At 32.6% G+C, this 24186-nt stretch overlaps 1 protein-coding gene across 3 annotated transcripts in view; it reads left to right on the forward strand.

Annotated features, from left to right (window-relative positions):
• LOC126890497 (juvenile hormone esterase-like) overlaps positions 1-24186 on the forward strand; it is a 128336-nt gene that overhangs the window by 25220 nt on the left and 78930 nt on the right. Inside the window, exons 4-10 of one of the 3 annotated variants that reach the window (XM_050659480.1) lie at positions 3686-4016; positions 6960-7156; positions 9515-9686; positions 13965-14125; positions 17481-17616; positions 20965-21082; positions 21877-22168. The exons of the other annotated variants lie outside the window; for them this stretch is intronic. Of the exons in view, the coding sequence (XP_050515437.1) occupies positions 3686-4016; positions 6960-7156; positions 9515-9686; positions 13965-14125; positions 17481-17616; positions 20965-21082; positions 21877-22069 (1308 nt within the window). The 3' untranslated portion in view covers positions 22070-22168. Of the gene's footprint in view, positions 1-3685; positions 4017-6959; positions 7157-9514; positions 9687-13964; positions 14126-17480; positions 17617-20964; positions 21083-21876; positions 22169-24186 lie in introns of those variants that run through there. 3 annotated transcript variants of the gene reach the window in all.

Here is a 24186-nt window from a genome sequence, read left to right on the forward strand (position 1 = left end):
TTATTTTGCCTTTGATTGATAAAATTGAAAACACAATAACATCCCCGCCTTGTTTTGAGATAAAATCAGTATTAATAAGTGCAACAAAAATATGATTTTCTCTCGACAACAACACTTTTCTATTGTGTCAAAATATTGAGTCCCACCTGAAAAACAATTGCTTTCTTTTTCCCAGTGTCTGTACTTAGATGGGATAGGGTAAGTTTTCGATCCAAAATTTCCTAAGTCTTTAGTCTCAAATGAATTTTCATACTTTTTGGCTACTCTGTTTTCTTCATTTATTAAATTTTCACATTCCCTCAATATTACACGCAGTTCCTTCTCCTTTTCTTCTCCACATATCAATTTTCTTTCTTTTTCCTCCGATTCTCTACACATGTTTATTGTGTATTCTGTCCTCTCCATTTTGCATACTTCCTCTTTAAATACCGTAGTCTCAATTGTATCTTTTCCGCCTTCTTTTTCTATTCTGATCTCTTCTTCTTCTGGGCTCATCTCATCTTTTGAGGAATCCCAAGCTTCATTTTCCTGTGTCAATCTTTTTTCTTCCTTTTCTTTTTCTGGGCTCCTCTTTTCTTTTGAGGAATCCCAAGCTTCATTTTCTTTTGTCAATCTTCTTTCTTCTTTTTCTTCTTCTGGGCTCATCTCTTTTTTCGATTAATCCCAATCTTCATTTTCTTTTATCCATCTGCTTTCTTCTTTTTCTTCTTCTGGGCTCATCTCTTTTTTCGAGGAATCCCAATCTTCATTTTCTTTTGTCAATCTTCTTTCTTCTTTTTCTTGTTCTGGGCTCATCTCTTTTTTAGAGGAATCCTAATCTCCATTTTCTTTTATCCATCTTCTTTCTTCTTTTTCTTCTTCTGGGCTCATCTCTTTTTTCGAGGAATCCCAATCTTCATTTTCTTTTATCAATCTTCTTTCTTCTTTTTCTTCTTCTGGACTCATCTCTTTTTTCGAGGAATTCCAATCGTCAATTTCCTTTGTCACTCTTTTTTCTTCTTTTCCTTCTTCTGGGCTCATCTCTTTTTCGAGGAATCCCAGGCTTCATTGTTTTTATTTATCTTCTGTTGCTTTCTCCTCTTTCTTTTCTGTACTTGCTTCATTGCCAAATTCATTTCCACCGTTTGTTTTTTGTCAAAATTATCCTTTTTCCGTTTCTCATGTTCCTTGTCCATTTCCAGAATGTCCTGTTCTTTTTCTTTTGCTTGTTTTGTTTCCTGTTGATTGTTATCCATTTTTTGTTGTGTTTCCTTCATCGCTCGTTTTGTTTCTTCCTGATTTTCTTGCATTTTATCCATTTTATCCATCTTCTTTGATGTTTCTTCCTGATTTTTATCCCTTTTATTTAATATTTCATCCCATTTTTGTAACTGGAGTTGCATCAGTTGTATTACTTTATCTATTCCTGATAATTCCTGTTGTTCTGATACCATGATTGTTGTTTCAAAAATGTCTTCTTGTTCTATATGTTCTTCTTGTTCCAAATGTTCTTCTTGTTTTTTGTTTTCTTTGCTTTTGCTTCTGGTTGTTATCGACATGTATTTAAAATTTATCCCCGCCTAATATGAAATCCGAAAATACCTTGTATGCTGTCGAGACGAAAATTTTTCTCTCCCCAAATATAATCAATTTATCCCACAAATTTTTAAATATTTCAAAATTCAAATCAATCAAAAATAAAATAAATATGTAAAAACTGTACCTAGATAAAAAAATTAAGTCAAACAAATACTTCAAAAATTTTAAATATATCAACTTTTTCCGACGGGCAAATAAATTTTTCTTCACCTGTTTTTCCGTTTCCTATTCCCTTCAAATTCACAACCAGAGATACTTTAATATCCTACGTTGGCTCGCCATGTTGTTATGATCTGCTTCTTATTAATTTTATATTAATTTTTATTTATTTGATTAATTATTTAATTGTCGCAAATCATACATAAAAAATGAATAAAAAATCTCAGGGTGCCTTTTTATAATATCAAGAAAATGTCTAAATTATCTTACGTTATACTTATCTTCTCTCGTGGGTTCAGTATCTCTTAGTTGATCCTAATCGGGATAAAATAGGGAAAAGAAATAAAGCAAAATATAAAATAAACATACAGAATTGTCTTTTATTTATCAAAATCGATACTATAAAAATCTATCAAATCTAAAACCTGTGGACACAGATGTCCGAATGAAATTTCTACCATTTAAATTTATTCTAGTTAAAAAAAAATTTATCGGTTTGTTCCCGATGACTTTGGTACAACAAAATAAACAAAACCAAATTATGTATTCGCAAGATTAGCTATACTTCCTATTTACTTTTTGAAATATTGGAATTTTAATTCCTACGCTTTTTACTCAAAATTTTAGTTTCTGAACATAAAAATATCTTTCACATAAGTTGACTGACCTTTTCCTTCACTCACTCTGATGCCTTCTCGTGACTTAAAACAGCTCTCCTTCGTTGACTATGTTAAAAGCTACTCATCAAAGCCCTCTCCGTTCTCCAGCTTCAAAACTATCAGCATACCAGCACCAATTCTCCAACAAGCCGGGCCTCTTTTGACCAGTACTCGATTCAAACAAATCTCCAAAAATTCTCTGCTCTCCTTCTCACAATAATACAGAATCAAAGAGGTATTTCGTCTCAATTTGATCTGTCTCTCGTTCCACTTTTCAGCACTCTTCTCCACTATCAAGCAACCACTGGTACTTGCTAACTATCTATCCACGAAAACGGCGAACTGCTCCTCAGCGATGCCAATAACATAATGACTTCTTTTTCGAACTCACTCAATCATTCCAACCACTTTTCCCCTTCCAAATTGCCAAGAATCAGAAACATTTCTCTTTTCCATTCGATAAACAAACAGTCATTCTTTCAAAATTATTCCGACCATCCTAATTACTTTCGGGGAACGCTACAACATTTACTCGGGGTGAAACAAAGATATTAAAATTCCAAACTTTCTTTTAAACCATTTTTTCTAGAAAATGATAATTACCTCTACCTGTGGATTCTATAGTTCCCGTAATAAACAATCTTTTTCCATTTTAAACCTAAATACATCGTTCTTTTCACTTTAATTATTCACTTACATCCAAACTAAATTCTAATAAATATTTACAGATCAATATACAGGGTGTATCAAATTTATGTGCCCGCGTTATTAAAAAAAAATTTAATTTAATTTTTATTTTGCCTTTGATTGATAAAATTGAAAACACAATAGTATGTTATTTTAAATTAAAAATGATATCCATAATACATAGATATACATATATATATATATATATATATATATATATATATATATATATATATATATATATATATATATATATATATATATATATAATACTAAAATATAGAATATGTACTATCCTCGATATGTTATTGACTTACTAATCGTGGTATTTTCTTTCTATTGACTTCCTCTTTTAGTATGGATATCCACATCATATTTACTTATACTGATAAACCCGGTATACAGTGACGATTTACCTGTCTAACAATAATTTTATTACAGCGATGTTGTTAAAGAATAAGGTTACAACAAATTAAAAAAATCACTTAAATCGGACAACGGGTTCTGGGAAATTCAAGACATCAAAAATGACCCATTTTTAAGGTGGTGCGTTAATTTCTTGGGGTAGTGTATATGTAATCAAAAATATTTGCATTTTACAGCTAAATGGAACTGCTCCCGTTCTTGTCTGGATCCATGGGGGTACTTTCAATGCTGGAAATGGATCGTTAATATCATATTCACCCAAACTATTCTTGGAAGAAGGCCTAGTGGTAGTGGGTATTCAGTATCGATTAGGCGTATTCGGATTTTTAAGTACTGGAGATCTGACCTGCCCAGGAAATTGGGGACTAAAAGACCAAACTCTTGCGCTACAATGGGTCCAAAGGAATATAGCTCATTTCGGAGGGGATCCTAAACGCGTAACAATTTGGGGAGCAAGTGCAGGTTCAGCGTGTGTTTCTTTGCACTTAAATTCTGCAAGATCTAAAGGTAAATTTTAATGATAAAATGAAACGGTACCGAAATCTTCATCGTTTCACCCCTTATTTTTTTAATTATAAGACCTTATTTTTTGAATGCCCCTGGTATAATTAAATTTCTATTTTGTCAATCTATTAGTCCGCATTTGAAAAACCGTAAGTTTGTCGCTTTGGAAATCAAGTATAGCAGAAATATCATGCCTCTTTTTTGCGTAATATTACGCGATTATTTTTGTCATGAGAAAATTCTAAGCGGCGTATTATCAAAGAAAATTGAGTATATTATATTAGGTTCGCCGATAAAGAACATAATCATCAGACAGGCGACGGAAATATAGAAGAATGTTATTTTAAACTGGAATTGTTTATAAGAGCCATAAGTGCTTTGAGTTTGCAGTCAACAAACCGCAGCTGCATTATTTTGGTACTCAGAAGTTTTGCGTATGAAAGTTTCGATACTGAACGAGTTCGTTTATTATTATTCTATTGGTCCAAAAATTAGCATGGATGCTGTGGGTTTGGCTCAGAACATATTCTAATTGTTTTATTGGTCAATGGTAAATGGAAGAAGATTAGATAATCTTCTTATTGGTTGATTGGAATGGTTGTGGTAAATGGTAGAAAGGAAATGATGGGAGAATAGAGCGTCTTTTGGTTTAGGGAGATTCATTCTAATTCAATTCTTGAGAAGTTCAAGTAGGAGTTTGGAAAGCCGCCGTGACGGTTTCTTAAGAGTTGGTTTTGGTTAAGAACCCAAGTGAGAATGTAGCGGAATTTAAAGTTTTTCTGAAGAAATCATGGCGTTGCCGCGTTCAGGCAAGAAGCTGGTCAGTTTTTGGTGTGGAAGCAGTCAGGAATACAGTCATACTAGTGCAGCCGATATGTGAAACAATTGTGCATTAATTGATGGAAGCATATAATTTGGACCACATATACTATTCAAGTGAAGGTTCAAATTTAGATATGAGGCCATCTCAGATTTTGCCTTTTACAAAAATGGCGGGCATTCAAAATGGCGACTATACATAATGTGACTAATAGCACGATAACCTTTGAACTAAAAGTCCGATGTCAACTACATAAATTTGGTATATGGGTTTTTTTATGTATGAGATTGAGGTTTTGAACCGGAAGGATCAGTTTACCAGATGTTGTGTTTTTCTTGATTTATATGTAAAAATATGTTGTTTCTTTTTTTAATTATTTCACCCTGTATGTATTAATTTTTCAAAAAGGTAATACCGCCATTGAAAATAGCGTAAAGATATGTTTTAGGAAATATTTTGAACTTAGTTATGTTAATTACCATTTAATAAATGCCTAACATATCTTCACTATGTGCGGCAGATTCGTGCAAATATTTAATAAGAATTATTGTGAATTTAATGGTAGAAGCATATAATTTGGACCACATATTATGTTAAGCATATAAAGGTTCAAATTTAGATATGAGGCCATCTCAGATTTTGTCTTTTACAAAAATGGCGGGCATTCAAAATGGCGACTATACAGGGTGTCCCGAAAAGATTGGTCATAAATTATACCACATATTCTGGGGTCAAAAATAGTTCGATTGAACCTAACTTACCTTAGTACAAATGTGCTCATAAAAAAAGTTACAGCCCTTTGAAGTTACAAAATGAAAATCGATTTGTTTCAATATATCGAAAACTATTAGAGATTTTTTATTAAAAATGGACATGCATCATTCTTATGACAGGAAAGTCTTAAAACAAAATTACAGTTAAATTTGTCCACCCCATACAAAATTTATTTGAATTTTGTTCCCTTAAAGCTCCCCAAACTTTTGTGTACGTTCCAATTAATTCATTATTGTGTTACCATTAGTTAAACACGTTTTTAAAATTTTTTGCCTCCTAGTATTTTTTCGATAAGCCAGTTTTTATCGAGATATGGCTTCTTTTTCAATATATTTACGTAAAAATTTTATGGGGGATTTGTTCTTTTAAACCCCCCAAATGTTTGTGTACGTTCCAATTAAACTATTATTGTGGTACCATTAGTTAAACACAGTGTTTTTAAAACTTTTGCCTCTTAGCCTTTTTTTCGTAAGTCACCTTTTATCGAGATGTAGCTTATTTTTCAAAATATACCTAAAAATGTAAATTAGAAATAAATTTTCAGATTATTAACAGGTCTCTTTAATCGTACTTACCATATACAAATATGTGGTGGATTCGACAAATATTTAAAATATCTCGATAAACACTGACTTATCGAAAAAGTACTGAGGCAAAAAAGTTTTAAAAACATTGTGTTTAACTAATGGTACCACAATAATAATTTAATTGGAACGTACACAAAAGTTTGGGGGGGTTTAATGGAACAAAACCCCCATGAAATTTTTATGGGTTGCACAAATTTCACTTTATTTTTCTTTTAAAGATGTTGCTGCCATAAAAATGACACATGTCCATTTTCAATAAAAAATCTCTGTGAGTTTTCGATATATGAAAAAAAATCGATTTTCATTTTTTAACTTTAAAGGGCTGTAACTTTTTTGTGTGCACTATTGTATATAGGTAAGTGAGGTTCAATCAACATATTTTTGACCCCAGAATCTGTGGTATAATTTATGACCAATCTTTTCGGGACACCCTGTACATATGTGACTAAAAGCACGATAAAATTTGAACGAAAAGTCCGATTTCAACCAAATTTGGTACTTATATCGGTTCTTTTTTGAGACTTGCTAGTTTTCACAATCATAAACTTCTCAGGTTGACATATTCCACAATTAAAATCACGTTCCACAGTTAAAACTTCCCCTGTTCCAGTGTTCCCATACATCAAAATTTGTCCGACTAGAAACCGTTAAGCTATTAACCAATTTTCAGCTTGCTAGTAATAAACTTTTTTTGGGACGCGGGATCCAGGCCTATATGTCATGTAAGTAATAACTAATCATTATTAAATTCTATCTACCTTGTAGGGCTATTTAATGGAGCTATTATGAACAGTGGTGTTTCTTTGTGTTTATGGGCATTATCGAGAACGGGTAATGAATTGGCTCACAACACTGGAGCCGCATTGGGTGTAGGATCCGCAAATTCAACTCAGTTAATAGAAAATTTAAAAAAAGTTGATTATGTTAGTCTACAAAATGTTTCAGCTACTTTATCTGTAACGGTAAATATGATATTTTTTGCCAAAATAACTGTATTCATTAGTTAAATATAATTATTAGTTATCAATTAATTAGTTAAATTTATAGTCCAAGAGCTTGAAGCGGATTTTGTTCGTGATAAGTAATATGGACAAACTATACAAAGATATGTTGAACTAGTTGTGTACATGACTTTCCCATACCGGCGGAAACTAGAGCCGGAGACGAGGGTAGTTATAAGGGATCAAATTCGCGGTTTTTATTATTTTTTTTTTGTCACGCTCATGATCGAGTTGCACCAAGATTTGGAAATAAGTAGGTCATAACGCAACTAAGCAAAATCTGCAGGGGCGGACAGCTCCGTAAGGGACAAAGGGGTGGCGAACAGGGGTGAATATAAAAATTATAAGGGGTTTTTGTGACGTTCGTGGTCGAGATAGTGCACCAAAATTTGGAAATAAGTAGATCGTGATCATCAAGAATATGTCCGCAACTTGCACAATTGATTCATTTAGATGTGTAGAATCAAAATCCAAAAGGGCCAACAGATAGGTGGGGTAATTTTTCTTAAAAATGGGGTCAAAATATTTTTATAAAAAATGTAGAAAAAAAAACTAAATGTTCTTATACTTTTTCAAATATTTTTTTTAAACATTGATTTATGCAAATGGTTAATTTTAGCAAATTATGATAATAATTATTGTTCTCTAAATATATTTTATTATATTTTTTACTATTTTATAATATTTTTATTATTAATTGATAGAAACAGTGATGAAATTAGAAAAAAAAATAATCGTTTTTTCATTTAAATATATTTTTTTTAAACTACAAGTAATAAGAGACTACATCAGGGCGTCATCAATATTAATTTGAGCGATAGTAACAGCACCGTTTTTCGAAAGTTTTGCGAACCTGCGGCAACAGTGCGTCGGCACAATATTGTGATAGTATACATTGCGATGACGGTGATTAATTTTCTATGTTGCCAAATCAGTCAGTTAAGAGGTTGACGGACAGTGCGTCAAATAGTCAAATGTATAAGCAAGTGTTGTGACACTATATGTATTTTGCACACAAGCGTCACAAAAATCCCTTATAATTTTTATATTCACCCCTGCCCTCCAGCTATTTGTCCCCCACTCAGCGTTCCGCCCCTGGATATTTTGCTTAGTTACGTCATGATGTACTTATTCCCAAATTTTGATACACCATTCCAGTCACGAACGTCACAAAAAAGCCCTTATAATTTTTAAATTCACCCCTGCTCGCCACCAGGGGCTGTCAGCCCCTGGAGATTTTACTTAGGTATGCCATGACCTACTTTTTCCCAAATTTTGGTGCACTATCTCGATCATGAGCGTCACAAAAAAATAATAAAAACGCGACTTTGACCCCTTATAACTACCCTCGGCCCCCACTCTGGCTTCCGAACTTTGGGGAAAGTCATGTACACAACTAATTCAATATATCTCCGTATAGTTTTTCCATATTACTTATCACGCACAAAATTCGCTTTCAGCTCTTAAACTAATACTGATTCAATACCTATATATATAAAAGAAAGTCGAGTTATGTTAGTTACACCATTTTAACTCGAGAACGGCTCAACAGATTTTTATGAAATTTTACACGTGTATTCTACCGGACTGGGAATAGGCATACCTCTGATTTTATGCCCGTACGTCATAAGGGAGCTTGACCCCCCTTATATACTCTTTAAATTTTTTGACAAACCTCGAATCTCGATCATGAGCGTCACAAAAGAAATAATAAAAACCGCGAATTTGACCCCTTATAACTACCCTCGTCCCCACTGGTTTCCGGCTCTGGGATTTTACTTAGTTATGTCATGGTCTACTTATTCCAAAATTTTGGTGCACTATCTCAATCACGAACGTCGCAAAAACCTCGTATATTTTTTACACTCACCCCTACCCCAACCCCTTTGTGGGCCACGCAGCGTTTCGCCCCTAGAGATTTTACTTGGTTACGTCATTAAAAAAACCGCCACTTTGACCCCTTATATCTACCCTCGTCCCCCGCTCAGGTGTGCGTCCGTGTGGGAAAGTCACATATACGACTAACTCAACATATCCCTGTATAGTTTGTCCATATTAATTATAACGACCAAAATCCGCTTCCAGCTCTTGGACTAAAATGTATGTTTGTACATATATTTTTTGTTTTCTTAGTACTTTAAAAGTGTGTAAAGCATTTAATTCCTAGCCGAGCATTTTCGGCTAACAAAAAGTGCGTCAATAATCAACAAATTTCCATACGCCTGAAAAATTCTTTTCACAAATCCTAAAAACATTTTTCTGCTTAACATTTATATACTAAAAACCGTTAAAGCTGTCATATTGTTATAATTATTGTAGACGTTCGGCAATTTCCCATTGATTGGTATCGCCCTAGGACCAGTTATAGAAGTTCCACATCCAACAGCTTTTTTGGCCGTTAAAAGTGATAATTCCTTATTATCGGGACAATTCAATCAGGTACCCATGTTAGTGGGACATACTACAAATGAACTTGGGTTAATGGCCCCAGGTAAGCATTGAACAATTTAAACATTTACTGTCTTATTCAGTTCAATTTACATCAATAGATTAGATTTACAGGAATAGATTCGCCTCGAAGTTACAAGCATTTCATATCATTGCGTCAACTCAGAATTTTGATGAATAACGGCGTAAATTGATATAAATAAATCTAAAATCAACTTATGGATTTGTATATAAGATAGAGAGAGAAAAAGATTGTGTGAAAAGGCACTCATAAATCTTTCTGCAGGTATTAAGGTTTCTTATCTTATAGATAATAAATGACAATGCACTTCCAGTGACGCACAGTAAAATAAGGGCCAGATTCACGCAGGGATAAGTTTTTTTAATATACAGTGGAACCCCGATAAGTCGGACCCCGATAACCCGGAAGTCCGGCTAACCCGGACAGATTTTCATCAGGCAAATATTTCAACAATAAAATGTATGTAATATAATATTTGAGAGATAATGGGTATTTGTGTAATTTAACAACGCTCATTTACTCGGATTATCGGAAACAACAGGCACCTGTTATTCCTTTATTTAATTCAAACTGTCTTAGCATTACTTAAAAAAGACTAAAAGACTATCTAAAAATTATTTTTTAAACAAGTGTCTTAGTATCCACTGTTCTTAAATAACATAACATCCTTCCGATTTTGACCGTATTGTGTGTAGTACAGTCGTATTTCAAATATAACTCAGTTTATCTGTAAGTAGACCGTATTTTATTAATTTTTACCATATTCTCCGGCTAACCCGGATTTTCGATAACCCGGATCGGCCGTGGTCCCGACTAATCCGAGTTATCGAGGTTCCACTGTAGTAGCAGGGATATATATTTTAGACTAATAGCATTTTTATAAAAATATAGTCTGGGTAGATTATCGGAGAATAGGCCATTTTGGGGAAAAGTTATTTACCATCAATTTTATTGCTGGAATCGAATCTTATGATTGTATATATTAATAATATAGACATGCAAAGTCCGCAGATAGTGTGCTACTTTTTTTATAAACAAATTGGCGCCCCAAAATTGTGTTTTTTTCAATTTTTGCTTTATAACTCCAAAGATTTTAACTTTACACCAAAAACACCAAAAGAAAAATTCACCGTAATTAAATTCTACATAGAGAGGTGTTTTTCTTGATTTATTTTGATGAAAATTCCACACCTGTAATTTTGAACCAATCAAAATACGTTATTTTGACAGATCACCATGGCAACGGAGGTATTTTATCGGAAATTTTTTGCTCGTGGGGTACCCAACAGCGAATTATAGTGGAAATTTTTTGACGTTTACAATAACAGAACATTTTTGACAGACTGGTTTTTATTTGTTTACATAATTTAGTTTTGATTCATTTTCTATCACTTGTAGTTACACAAAACTTATGTAAAATTGAAGAATATACTATTTTCTATCTTGAAATGGTATTCCCATGCAACTACAATGAGTAGAAATTACGAATTTGAAAGCCTAAATAATTGCTGACAAAGCTATGGCGCGCTATTAATCTGTTCATGCAGCTTTGGATTTTCAAATGCAAATTTGGTGTGGAATTTTCTTACCGAATACCACGCGAAGTCAAATTAATATCCGGAAATTTTTTTTTGATCATGAATATTTTTAGAAAATTTCCCTCGTCTGCGACTCGGGAAATTTTCAAAATATTCATGATCTCAAAAAAATTTCCGGAAATAATTTGACCTCTAGTGGTATTACTAGTGAAAATTTTCCCCGGAAAATGCGGATTTTCCAACAAAATCTTTAATTTTCAACTAAAATTTTAGATAAGTAATTGTTTATCAATAATTAAATAACTTGGTAATATTAAAGCTCTTTTTGTATAGATTATAATTCCGGAAGTCGATGGAAATTGAATAAACAGTTTAGCAACAATTGAATTGTTGAATTAAAAATTTACGGTCGCTATAATAACCTCAATAATTATAACAAAAGAATAACTATGATTTTTGTATAAAAAGACACTGTACCTATTTAATGTACTTAACAGAATTAAAATTGGACTATTTATTTAAGCTTCCTTAGGAATATTTTAAAATTATAAAAAATTTCTTGGCTTATAAACAAATAAAATATCTTGGTAAATATTAAATTAAATTAAATAATGAAAACGGTATTGGAAAAAAGCGGCACGACGCATCTTTTAAAAGAAAAAACGTTTAATTGTGGTGAGTCGTTCCTGAGATACAACCGGTCAAAGTTGACCGGCATTTACGGCAAAGATATAAACCGTAACCTTTTAATTTCGGTCCTCTTTCTCCAAACCAATTCTTTCGTATCTTTAAAATAATCATAACATATATTATATATTATGATAATATGATTTATAATAAAAATTATCGATATTACGAGTTAAAATTGACAAAAGTAGCAAAATTCCAATCAAAAATTAGGTTGGAGAAAATGTAATCTCAAAGTTCAATATCGGTATACGTTAAAAAAATGCATTTTCTCGGCTTCCCATAAGGCAATTTTCTTCATTCTTTTTTTGTTCCCAAGTAACTCGAGTAGAGCCATCTAACTAACGCATTATTAAATGTCAAAGTTTTTTTGTTATAATAAATTAATTTATTTCTTATAACAAATATTTTTAATTTGTTTAAATAAAGATTGTGTAAATAATTATACAGCTTTCAAATGAGAATATTTTTATTCTTAACGTTAAAAGGTACACTTGTAGTAAGTTTATCTACAACTACAAAACTACTTCAGTCTACAAATGAAAAAAATATGTAGTTTTCCTTTCTTATAAATAAATTAATCTATTATAACAAAACAAAAGCAAGTTTGACATTTAATAATCCATTAGTTAGATGGCTCTACTCGAGTTACCTATGAACAAAAAAAAATGAAGAAAATTGTTCCATGCAAAGCCGAGAAAATGCATTTTTTCATTTTACATTTTCTCCAACTTAATTTTTGATTGGAATTTTGCTGTTTTTGGCAATTTTCACTCGTAATATCGATAGTTTTTATTATAATAATATATGTTATGAGAATTTTAAAGATATGAAAATTGGTGTGGAGAAAGAGGACAAAAATAAAAAGGTGATGGTCTGAAAATTATGATCCTATTGTTTATATCTTTGGCGTAAATGCCGGTTAACTTTGACCGGTTGTATTTCAGGAACCACTCATCACAATTAAACGTTTTTTCTTTTAAAAGAAGCGTCCGGCCGGTTTTTTTCCAATATCATTTTCATGATTTATTTAATTTAATTATTTCCCGAGATATTCTATTTGGTTTATAAGCCAAGAAATTGTTTATAATTTTAAAATATTCCTGAGGCCGCTTAAATAGTCCAACTTAAATCTGTAAAGTACATTAGATAGGTACAGTGCCTTTTTATATAAAAATCATATTCTTATGTATCATAATTTTTTGTAGTTATTATAGCGACCGTAAATTTTTAATCAACAATTCAATCGGCTTCTGGAATTATAATCTATACGAAAGGAGCTTTTATATTACCAAGTTATTTAATTATTAGTTAATTAAAGATTTTAGATAATTAAAGATTTTGTTTACCCGAATTAAAAAACCCCTCATTTTTCGGGGAAATCTTTCATTGAACTAAATCCGGAAAACCCGTCTCTATGCAGAATTTAATTTCGGTGAATTTTTATTTGGGTGTTTTTGGTGTAAAGTTAAAATCTTTGGAGTTATAGAGCAAAAATTGAAAAAAACAAGATTTTCGGACGCCATTTTGTTTATAAAAAAAAAGTAGCACACTATCTGCGGACTTTGCATACCTATATTATTATTACATAGAATCATAAGATTCGATTCCAGCAATAAAATTGCTGGTAAATAACTTTTCCTTATATTTTGCTAATTAGCTTAGAGTAATAGGACAGTTTTATGGACTTCAAAAATGTAATTTCCATAAACTTTAATTGTCATTTACGCCGTTATTAATCAAAATTCAGAGTTGGCGCAATAATATGAAATGATTGTAATTTCAAGACGAAGCTATTATATGTAAATTTAATTATATTGGAGTGACATTATATTTTCCATAACATGTGTGCGGAGTCCTTTATTAAAATTTTTAGAAAAATATCCAAAATAAATTTAAAAAGTTTCATCAGAACGTTTTCAGTACTGTCACCATCCTCAGTGAAAACGTGTATATATTAATTGAAACTAGCAATATATCGGGATCATATATTAACTCTTAAATTACATAATTTAAGTAATGAATTTTATAATTATTATCACATTAGTGTCATGTTTGTCATGCTCTATTTCAGAATTATTTTCGGGTTCTATACCAACATTACAAACAGAACCAAAAAAATTAGTACCAGCAGATATAATTTCCGACAAAAATTTGACGGAAGCGGGACTTAAAATCAGAAAAGAATTTTTTGGAAATGCAACAAATATTACAATGGACAGTCATTTAGTAAACGTAGGTATAAATTATTTGGATAGTCTGTAGAGACTTAGTTACAAATTTCAGAAAGAGAAAGAAAACTGAATTAGCTCTCCTCGAACCTTAGGATTAGTAGAACTAATCGGCATCATCCAAAACAATCATCATGGTATCTCTTACACTCCTAGCGGTGTTATTACCGCCCTCTTTGGGCTCTTCCGATTCATTTGTCGCGGGGAATTAGTTCGCATTAACATTCAAGTTTTACAATTTCTCCATCCGTTCTTTTTTTTTCCTTACGGTTATCCATTCTTTGACTCCCATCTTCTTAAGGTCCACAATTATCTGGTTCTCACATCTCGTTTTCGGTCTTTGGCGTGGTCTACCTGGTACTGGTCTTCATTTGGTGATTTTCTTGATAACTGCTTCTGGATTTCTCCTTTCTGTACGTCGCATTCATCTGAGTCTCTGTCTTGATAAATCTGACGATATCTGCTTCATTCAAAAGTTCTCTTACTTCGTAGTTCATCAGTTTTCTAAATTCATTATTGCCTAAATTTAGTCAGCTTACTATTTTCCGAAAGATTTTTCTATCTTCAAGCTTTCTTCATCTTTCTGTGCCAAGCATATTACTTCAGCACCATAAGTGATTACTGGTCTGATTTCTGCTTGGTAAATTTTCAGTTTAGTTTCCTGAATAAGCTTCTTATCTTTGAAGAAGTGGTTGTATTTCTATTAGGTTATGTTTCCTGTGAATATTATTTCATTGATTACTATGCTTCTATTATTATCTTCATTAATTGAGACCTCAATATATTTAAAGTGTTCTACCTGTTCAAACTTATATTCCAATATTTGACCTTGTCATCTTAAGTGAAATTTTTCTTGAGCATATTAGGTATTTTGTGTTATTTTGATATGATAATATCAGCAGAAAAACCAAATGTATGACAACTTCTAAATAACCACTACGATGTAAAATCGAAATTGATGGGAAAATAATAAAAACGAAGCAATGTTTAGATATCTGGGAATAGATATAACTAGTTACGGATATGTTGAAGGAGAAGTACGACAGCAAAGCTTAAAAGCAAGTAAAGTGGCGGGATCTCTTAATGACACAATTTGGAAGAACAAACACCTAAGACAAGACACAAAAGCAATAATCTATAAAGCAGCAATTAGACCTATACTGACATACACGGCGGAAACGAGACCTGACACATCTAAAAGGAGACGACTACTAGAAACAACAGAAATGAAAATACTTCGACGAATATCAGCGAAAAGTCTGTTGGATAGAGAGAGAAGCGAAAACATAAGAAGCGGTGGAAGAAACAGCAGAGGAATGAACATATTAGTAGAATGGCAGAGGATAGGATAGTACGAATAGCACGAGATATGTCACCAAATGGACGAAGAAGTATTGGCAGACCAAGAAAAAGATGGTGCGAAAATTTAAACAATTTAGGAGGATAATATTGAAGAAGAAGCAGGCTTTAAAGCCTACATACAACAAAGAAGAAGAAGAAGTGTTATTTTGATTTATTTCCAAACCCCTCGTGGATACTTCGTTGCCTAACTATAAATTTTAAAATTCCCTCATCTTCCTTAGTCTCAGCATTCGTATGGCTTGCAAATTTTAGAAGCCTCTGAGGTGTAACCAGAAAAGGTTCCCATTGTTTTCAATCTGGTGGGATGTAGAGTAATATTTTTGGTATTATTTTATGTGCTGTTAGATTGAAAATTTAGTCTTTTGTTTCTGCTTTTATTGATTATACTGTTTCTCCGAGCGCCTCACAATATATTAAACGGAAACTTGGCATTTAGGTCACAAATCAACATGTTTAATGTTATTTCGAGGACATGTGTCCCAAGCCGATTGAAAGTCTTCATAAAATTGATCCTTTTCTATCCATTGTACTTCTTGAATGGGTGTAATTGCTAACTTGTATTTCATTAGCTGTTAACTTAGCTTAACTTTTCTCTTTGATACAATGTTCAGTACATGCCACTAGAAGGTTTTTAGATCATTTTCTTTTTTTCGTCGCAATATTTTTTACGAGACAAAGATATTAACGTCATGACTAAATATCAACCTGGAGGGCCAGGAGGGCCAGGAAGTCTTCTCTTAGAGTTGCTATACCTTAGTTTGTTTTGGTTCGCGGATGATGTATGTTATTTCTCATTTATCCCCTAGTTCAGTTCTATGACCTGTTAAGGAATTTCTCTATTCACTACCTGGGAACGTATTCCTCGGGAGATAAACAATATTCGAACAGACTACGTACCAAATTATAAATGATAAAAATATATATAAAAAACTCATACAGAAGTAAAAACTTCAACTTGTATTCTGGTATAAAATCGTTTATTTGAAACTATCTAAAAAGTCATCCAAATGGATTGCAAAACGTTTTCGTTCTAATTCAGAACATCTTCAATGCCTAAAATGAAGTATTTCCACGTTAGACTAAAGAAAAAGGTATAAATTGTGACTGTTGGAATGAAAAAACTTGTGGGAATACTTACATTCTGCAGAGTAGCTTGAAACTAGCCCACCATTCAAAGTGGAAACCCCATAATATATGGTTTAAATATGTTATTTTAACAAAACAAGGTGACTACAAGTCGATGTTATTAGATATAATAGAACACATGCTCAAAGGGCAACATGGTTCCCTGCTCGAAAAATATTCCCACAAGTTTTTTCATCCTAACAGACACAATTTTAACGTTTTTCTTTAGTCTAACGTGGAAATACTTCATTCTAGGCACTGAAGATGTTCTGAATTAGAACGAAAACGTTTTGCAATCCATTTGGATGACTTTTTAGATAGTTTTAAATAAACGATTTTATACCAGAATACAAGTTGAAGTTTTTACTTCTGTATGAGTTTTTTAAACTATGGTATACAGCCAACTACTGGGTTTTTCCCATTGATTTTAAAAATATATATATTAAATCGATTTTATAGCGTTCTACGCTTTTCCGTTCCTAATCGCCACTCTTTTCTATAGTGACAGTCTTCCTTTCTTAGATTTCTTTCAGACATCGCTTTGGAGATTCCCTTTATCCATGTAGTTGCTGGTCTTCCTCGTTTTCCTTTTTCTGTGGGAGTCCACTCTAACACTTTTTTGGGGATTCTCCTGTCGTCCATTCGTCTTACGTGTCCGTACCAAACTAGCTGTTGTATGATAAAAATAAGAGAGGCAATTTCACTTGATTTAATAATATGATCATATCCAAATGCTTGGATAATTCATCTATGCTAAAATCAGATGACGATTGTTCAATAAAATCAAAACTATATTATTTTAGAGCTTTAGTGCTTTAGTACTTTTAAAATGATAAATTTATTTTGCTTTTATAATTATTTTTTATTTTTAGTTCTTTAATAATAATCTGTTTTTTCGACCTATCAATAGATTTGTCTCTGATGTTAAAAAATTTGTCCACAATACGTATTTGTATCAATTTAGCTACAAAGGAGATATTGAAAAGGCATCTGGAGTTAATTTTACAGGCAAGTATATACAAAATATTTTTAGACAAACAATCAAAAAAATAAAAAACTGACCTAATGTTTTCTTTTGATCTACATTTGGTCCTAGCCAAAAACCTTCTTCTTTTTGAAATAATCAAAATTTCGTAAAAATTTATTCAAGAAGTATATAATTCTGCCAATAATGTTTATTAATCTCAAAATGCACAGTCAGAAGATACAGAATCACATGGGTTTAGCTGGCTTTAACTGCCTATGCATTACTGGTATTTGTTTGAATACAAAATGTGAAATGACGCATATTACATGATTCTGGCGATTGTTGCGTAGCAGGCCCGGACTGGGCCGCCGGCCCACCGGCCCGCGGGCCGGTGCGCCTTTTGCCTTCGTTAGTATATATCCATTAAAAAAATTAACGCTGAATTTTTTTTTAACCTTTACACAAAGACTAGGTGGCAACCATTCCCCTACAAACTGTTTTTACTTAATGAAGAAACAGAAACTGCTATAGAAACCTATATAATGAAGCCAGTGGGTACAACAAAGTATAACTTTTACCAGGTATCAGATAATCAAATAACACAGATACGACACGCGGCGCCCTCGAAGACCATTTTTACGATTCGGGCGCCTTTCGTTCAATATCCGGTGTTTCTATTATAATACATAGGTAGCTTAGATTCGACGCGCGGCGCCCTCGAAGACAATTTTTACGATTCGGGCTCCTTTCGTAGGTAAATTTTATCAATAATTTTCGTTGTTTCTGTTATAATAAATAGCTTAGATACGACTCGCGGCGCCCTTGAAGACCATTTTTAGATTCCTTTGCCTTTTGTAGGTATCAATATCCGCTGTCTCTATTATAATAAATAGCTTAGATACGACGCGCGGTGCCCTCGAAGACCATTTTTAGATTCTGGCGCCTTTTGTAGGTATCAATATCCGCTGTTTATATTATAATAAATAGCTTAGACACGACGCGCGGCGCCCTCAAAAATCATTTTTAGATTCTGGCGCCTTTTGTAGGTATCAATATTCGCTGTTTCTATTATAATAGGTAAATAGATTAGATACAACGCGCGACGCCCTCGAAGATAATTTTTACGATTCGGGCTCCTTTCGTAGGTAAATTTTATCAATAATTTTCGTTGTTTCTGTTATAATAAATAGCTTAGATACGACTCGCGGCGCCCTTGAAGACCATTTTTAGATTCCTTTGCCTTTTGTAGGTATCAATATCCGCTGTCTCTATTATAATAAATAGCTTAGATACGACGCGCGGTGCCCTCGAAGACCATTTTTAGATTCTGGCGCCTTTTGTAGGTATCAATATCCGCTGTTTATATTATAATAAATAGCTTAGACACGACGCGCGGCGCCCTCGAAGACCATTTTTAGATTCTGGCGCCTTTTGTAGGTATCAATATCCGCTGTTTATATTATAATAAATAGCTTAGACACGACGCGCGGCGCCCTCAAAGATCATTTTTAGATTCTGGCGCCTTTTGTAGGTATCAATATTCGCTGTTTCTATTATAATAGGTAAATAGATTAGATACAACGCGCGACGCCCTCGAAGATAATTTTTACGATTCGGACGCCTTTCGTAGGTATCAATTTCCGCTGTTTCTATTACAAAAATGGTCTTCGAGGGAGCTGCGCGTTGCATCTAAGCCATTTAATTATCTGATACTTGATACAAACAGTATTGCATCCAACAATTGGCCTATAATAGACAGGTGTAGTTTTCTGCTCTCCATAACTACATTATAGATTTGGGATTGTTGCGCCCCTGAATCCTACATAATGAAGCCATTGGGTACAACCGTTGATTGAATATATCAATCACCGGTACAACAAAATACAACTTGTCAACTTTTATCAGGTATTAGATTGTTGCGCCCCAGAATCCTAAATAATTTGGGTACAACAAAATACAAATTGTTAACTTGTATCAGGTATTAGATAATCAAATGGCTTAGATGCGAAGCACGGCGCCCTCGACGACCAATTTTACGATTCAGGCACCTTCCGTAGGTATCAATTACCGCTCTTTCTATTATAATATAAGAGAAAGAGTGTTACATCTCACAATTGGCCTAAAATATATGAGTACAGTCTTCTGCGCTCCATTATACATGTAGGTTTGTTGCGCCCTAGCAAACTTTTCAAAAATTTGTTTTAAATCTCCAGAGATCACCAAAAAATGTAACGGAGTAAAAGGGAAACTGAAGCTATTAGTCCTGTCGCCAGGGGGGGTACAACGGCCTCCTTAATTCAGATGGACTCACCCAAGTTTTTTTATGTATTTTGACCCGCAGAACACGAATTTTTTGGGCAACAGTTGATCCGGATATCGATAAGATTGTTATAAACCAAGAACTTGAGGAATTACATAACAGCGATTTTTCGCAAAATTAAACAGTTTTTTTTGTATTTTTTGGGTGATTCTCAGCAAAAAATTATCTTAACAAGTTATTTCGTAGGATGCATAGTTTTCGAGATAAACGCGGATGAACTTTCAAAAAATCGAAAAAGTGTAATTTTTGAACCCAAATAACTTTTGATTAAAAAATAAAATAGCAATTTTACTTACTGCATTTGAAAGTTCAAGTCAAATTCCATCGGTTTTGATTATTTGCATTGCTAAAAATTAAGTTTTTATTTGTTAAACAAAGCTATAAACACATCGTGTTTCCCGTGCCCAATGCATGCGTTTTAATGTACGTAATCTACGTAGAAATGGTCTGTATGCGCGCCTACTCGTTTGATTTCAAATGAGAAATGCATTTTGTTTTGCAAAAAATCGCTGTTATGTGATTCCTCAAGTTCTTTGTTTATAACAATCTTATCGACATCCGGATCGACTGTTACCCAAAAAATTCGTGTTCTACGGGTCAAAATACATAAAAAAGACTTGGGTAAGTCCATCTGAATTAAGGAGGCCGTTGTACCCCCACTGGCGACAGGACTATATATTTTTATGGCATCTTAATATAATTTATATCCAATAAAAATAGTAAATTACTTGATGGATTTAAATTAAAATAAACTTTAAAAAATCACAAGTAATATTTATAGCGTTACTTTAAAATACATGCGTTAGGATTTGGAAAAAGTTTGATATAAAGAAGAGGGGGGGGCTCTGGCGCCTTTTTTAGGATTTGGGTTGGCACCTTTTTTATGTGCCAGTCCGGCCCTGTTGCGTAGGTATGGACGGTTGTACATAAGTAATAGGTTTATACCGGCAATTACTTAGACATCAGAGCCTCATTTATTATCCAGCTGGACGCACCGCATGATCACAATCAAGATCCCTTGTATCCCTTGCGTTATCTATATTTATTTATGATAAAAGTGTACTTTCAGGTGTTGTTCATGGCGAAGACGTATCCTACCTACTTAGGGATAATCTTCCATTTTCCAAGAAAGATTTGAACGTAAGAAGTAAACTGGTCAAAATGTATTCCAACTTCTGCAAATACAGGTAAGGTATAAGCTTTTTTGTTTTTTTAATTTTTAATTTCTCTTGAAATTCACAATATCAAATTTTGTCAGTGTTGGCCGCTATAAAATTTAGATATATAAAGTAGGTTATAAGAGCGTGTCCCGTATTTTTAGTCTTATATTGAATGAGTATATGTCTATAAATTGAATTTTACAATATCTTAATCATAGTGGATATATTACTGTGAAAGTCCGAAATTGAAAGTCCGATTTCACGTTGAATTATTCAATTTGGAATTAGACGATAGAGAAGGTATTTTTCATGAGCTACAATTTAGCTTTTACTCAATTTATAGACTTTATTGATACAACATTTTTTCGTTTTTTTTTCTAAGCTACGCTTTTGCCAAGAATACTTTTTTCGATAAAATATTTTCTTTTTGAATTATATGCGAAAAACCGTCTGAAAACGTAGTTTTTTATAACTCGAAAATAACTCGAAAAGTGTTGATTTATATAAAAAACTTTATAGAATGAAAGTTGCTTATAATCTATCTGTTTATCCATTTCCGGGCTTATTTTAAACACACGTTTTTCACCTCCCGAGAAGGGATGACTGTCACCCCCTAAGTAAAAGCAACCAACGCACAAATTCAACTTTGAAGTGGAGGGTTAGTAGAAGCTGAATCCAAATTTTCATGCAATTCGGAGTTGACATTGAAAATTACACCCCTAAACGGTCATTTATTTTTCTAAAAATGAATAGATCACAAATGACCAATAGATTTGAAAATTTTGAATGTTTTACTGTTTTAAATAAAACATATTTTTTAGCAAACCAATTCCTCTGCCAACCCCAAGTTTGGACAACGCTGATTGGTTACCTGCATCCAACACTTCAGATCAATTATTATTTAACATTGATTATAAAATCGGATATACTGTAAATCCGCATTTAAAAGAATTGCAGTTTTTTGACAACGAAATATATAATAAGTATGGACAAGGAGTATATGATACTTATTAATGTTTTATGCAAGTATAAACAATTTAAATGTGAATAAATTAAAGAAATGATATTATGATTCTGTAAAATATAAAATGAAGGTTATGAGATAGAACAAAACTTATTGTTTTATTTAAATGTATGACACTCTGCCTGAGCCGGTACCAAACCCGGTTGAGAAAGGACGAGGATTAAGTCATCAGGTTAGCCCCCTGGCATCTGGAAAACAAAAATATAAACTTACGATCCCAATAAAACGCCTTGACGGAAACAAATGGAAACGAACTCAAGTGCAAAAACGGACAATATTATTGTCCAATATTTAACACATTTCCTGCCAGCCATATTTTCATATGTGGCTCTCAATCTTATACACGTGGTTTTTTATATAGAGCCTTACAACTTGGTTATTTCGTCAAAATTAATGTATATTTAAGAAATCATATTTCATACACAGTGTGGAAGACACTTATGGAATAAAATTATTTGTGTCCTTCTTTTAAAGAATTATAAAAAACGCTCGATTTTTATATATATGCACATAACCAAACTTATATGGAATCATCTGATATTTCTTATCAGGGGCCCCGCAAGGCTGAGCGGCGCCCGCGTGGGGCTTACCCGTATCTTACTATATCCACAATGTATTCATTTTTTTCAAATCCTGAGAAAAATAATATGTACTTAAGTATTTTTTACAAATTTAAACGCAGAATTAACCTTTAACTACACGCGCTGGCGTACTTTGTACGCCAGATATAAGAATTCTACTGGAAATATATTTAAAAATTTAATTTTTGACCTTGCTTATTTTTCTAACCTATCACTGGAATGTGCTTTATTTACAATTTGGTTTTAGTTTCGTTATAATCGGCGTTCTGGAAAGATCGTAATTTACATTTTATTATTTGTTGTTTCCGGTGGTGGACAATATACCCCAGGATTATATTACTATAAGTCGTAATATAAGTACATATTTTAATTGTTTTTTAGTCATTACGGCAAAAAATATTATATTTTTCTTTGTAAACAATACTTTTTCTCCTGTAAAAAATCACATTTAAAAAAATTTTTTATTAGTAATTTTATTTATCATGGAATCCAGTTATTCCATGATTCCAGTTATAAATCCCAATTGGCTTACTGAAAAGGAACTCCAAGTGTTCACTGATGCCGAATAAGGTTTATAACAAACAACTAAGTGTATTTTTTCAAAAAAAAATTAAACAAATCCGCTGTTTTTAAGTGTATTTTCTTGTGGCGTACAAAGTACGCCACGCGTGTAGTTATGTTATAACCTGATGCGCGGGTAGTTAAAGGTTAAAGATTACGTTATTACCTAGAGCCTAAATTCCCTGAAAATTCTATAATGTTTATTTTAATAAGTTACAGGGGTAAAAAAAGGAGAAAATTTACTATGATTTTTAATTTTAAATATCTCATTAAAAAAACTTTGTGTTTATTTTATTGGACTTTCGGCCATTGGTAATAATGTAATCTTTCATTCTGCGTTTAAATTTTTTAAAAATATTTATTAGTTTTCTCGGCATTCGAAAAAAATGAGTACATTTAAAAAACATTGGACCGAAATTTTGGGCCTACGCTCTTAAATCTAGAAAACGATAGCTAAATCTAAATTTAATTAAATGGGTGTTTTTTTAGATTTGACTGCAGCAAATTCTTTTATATTATCTTCAAAGTCAATTTTATTGACGAGCTCTTGCTATATAGCTAATATTGCCAAACCAGATAATCTTCCCTCTCCCACAGTAGAACTCAAATAATTTCTAATAACTTTAATTTTGAAAATTATCGCTCACCACCAGAAGCAACAGACAGTTAAAGTGAGGAAAATTCTTAATGAAAAAGTGATATTTAGTAGAGATGTAGTTAGATATTTACAAATATATATTGATTATTAAGGGTTTTTAGTAGCGAGTTTAGTTTTTACTGGATCAGTTAGCTTTTGTTGAAGAGCAAGACAGTTTTTTTAAAATATCATTGTCACTTAATGTAATAATATCACTAAAAAATCAAAAAAATTATCATAACCAAACATCATATCAAATCTTCTATTTAACGAACTTAGGATTTGATCAATAATTATTCTAATACTGTCTAATTTTTATGTTAAAGGT

This window comes from Diabrotica virgifera, chromosome 8 (genome assembly GCF_917563875.1).
Source record: "Diabrotica virgifera virgifera chromosome 8, PGI_DIABVI_V3a".
NCBI lineage: Eukaryota > Metazoa > Arthropoda > Insecta > Coleoptera > Chrysomelidae > Diabrotica > Diabrotica virgifera.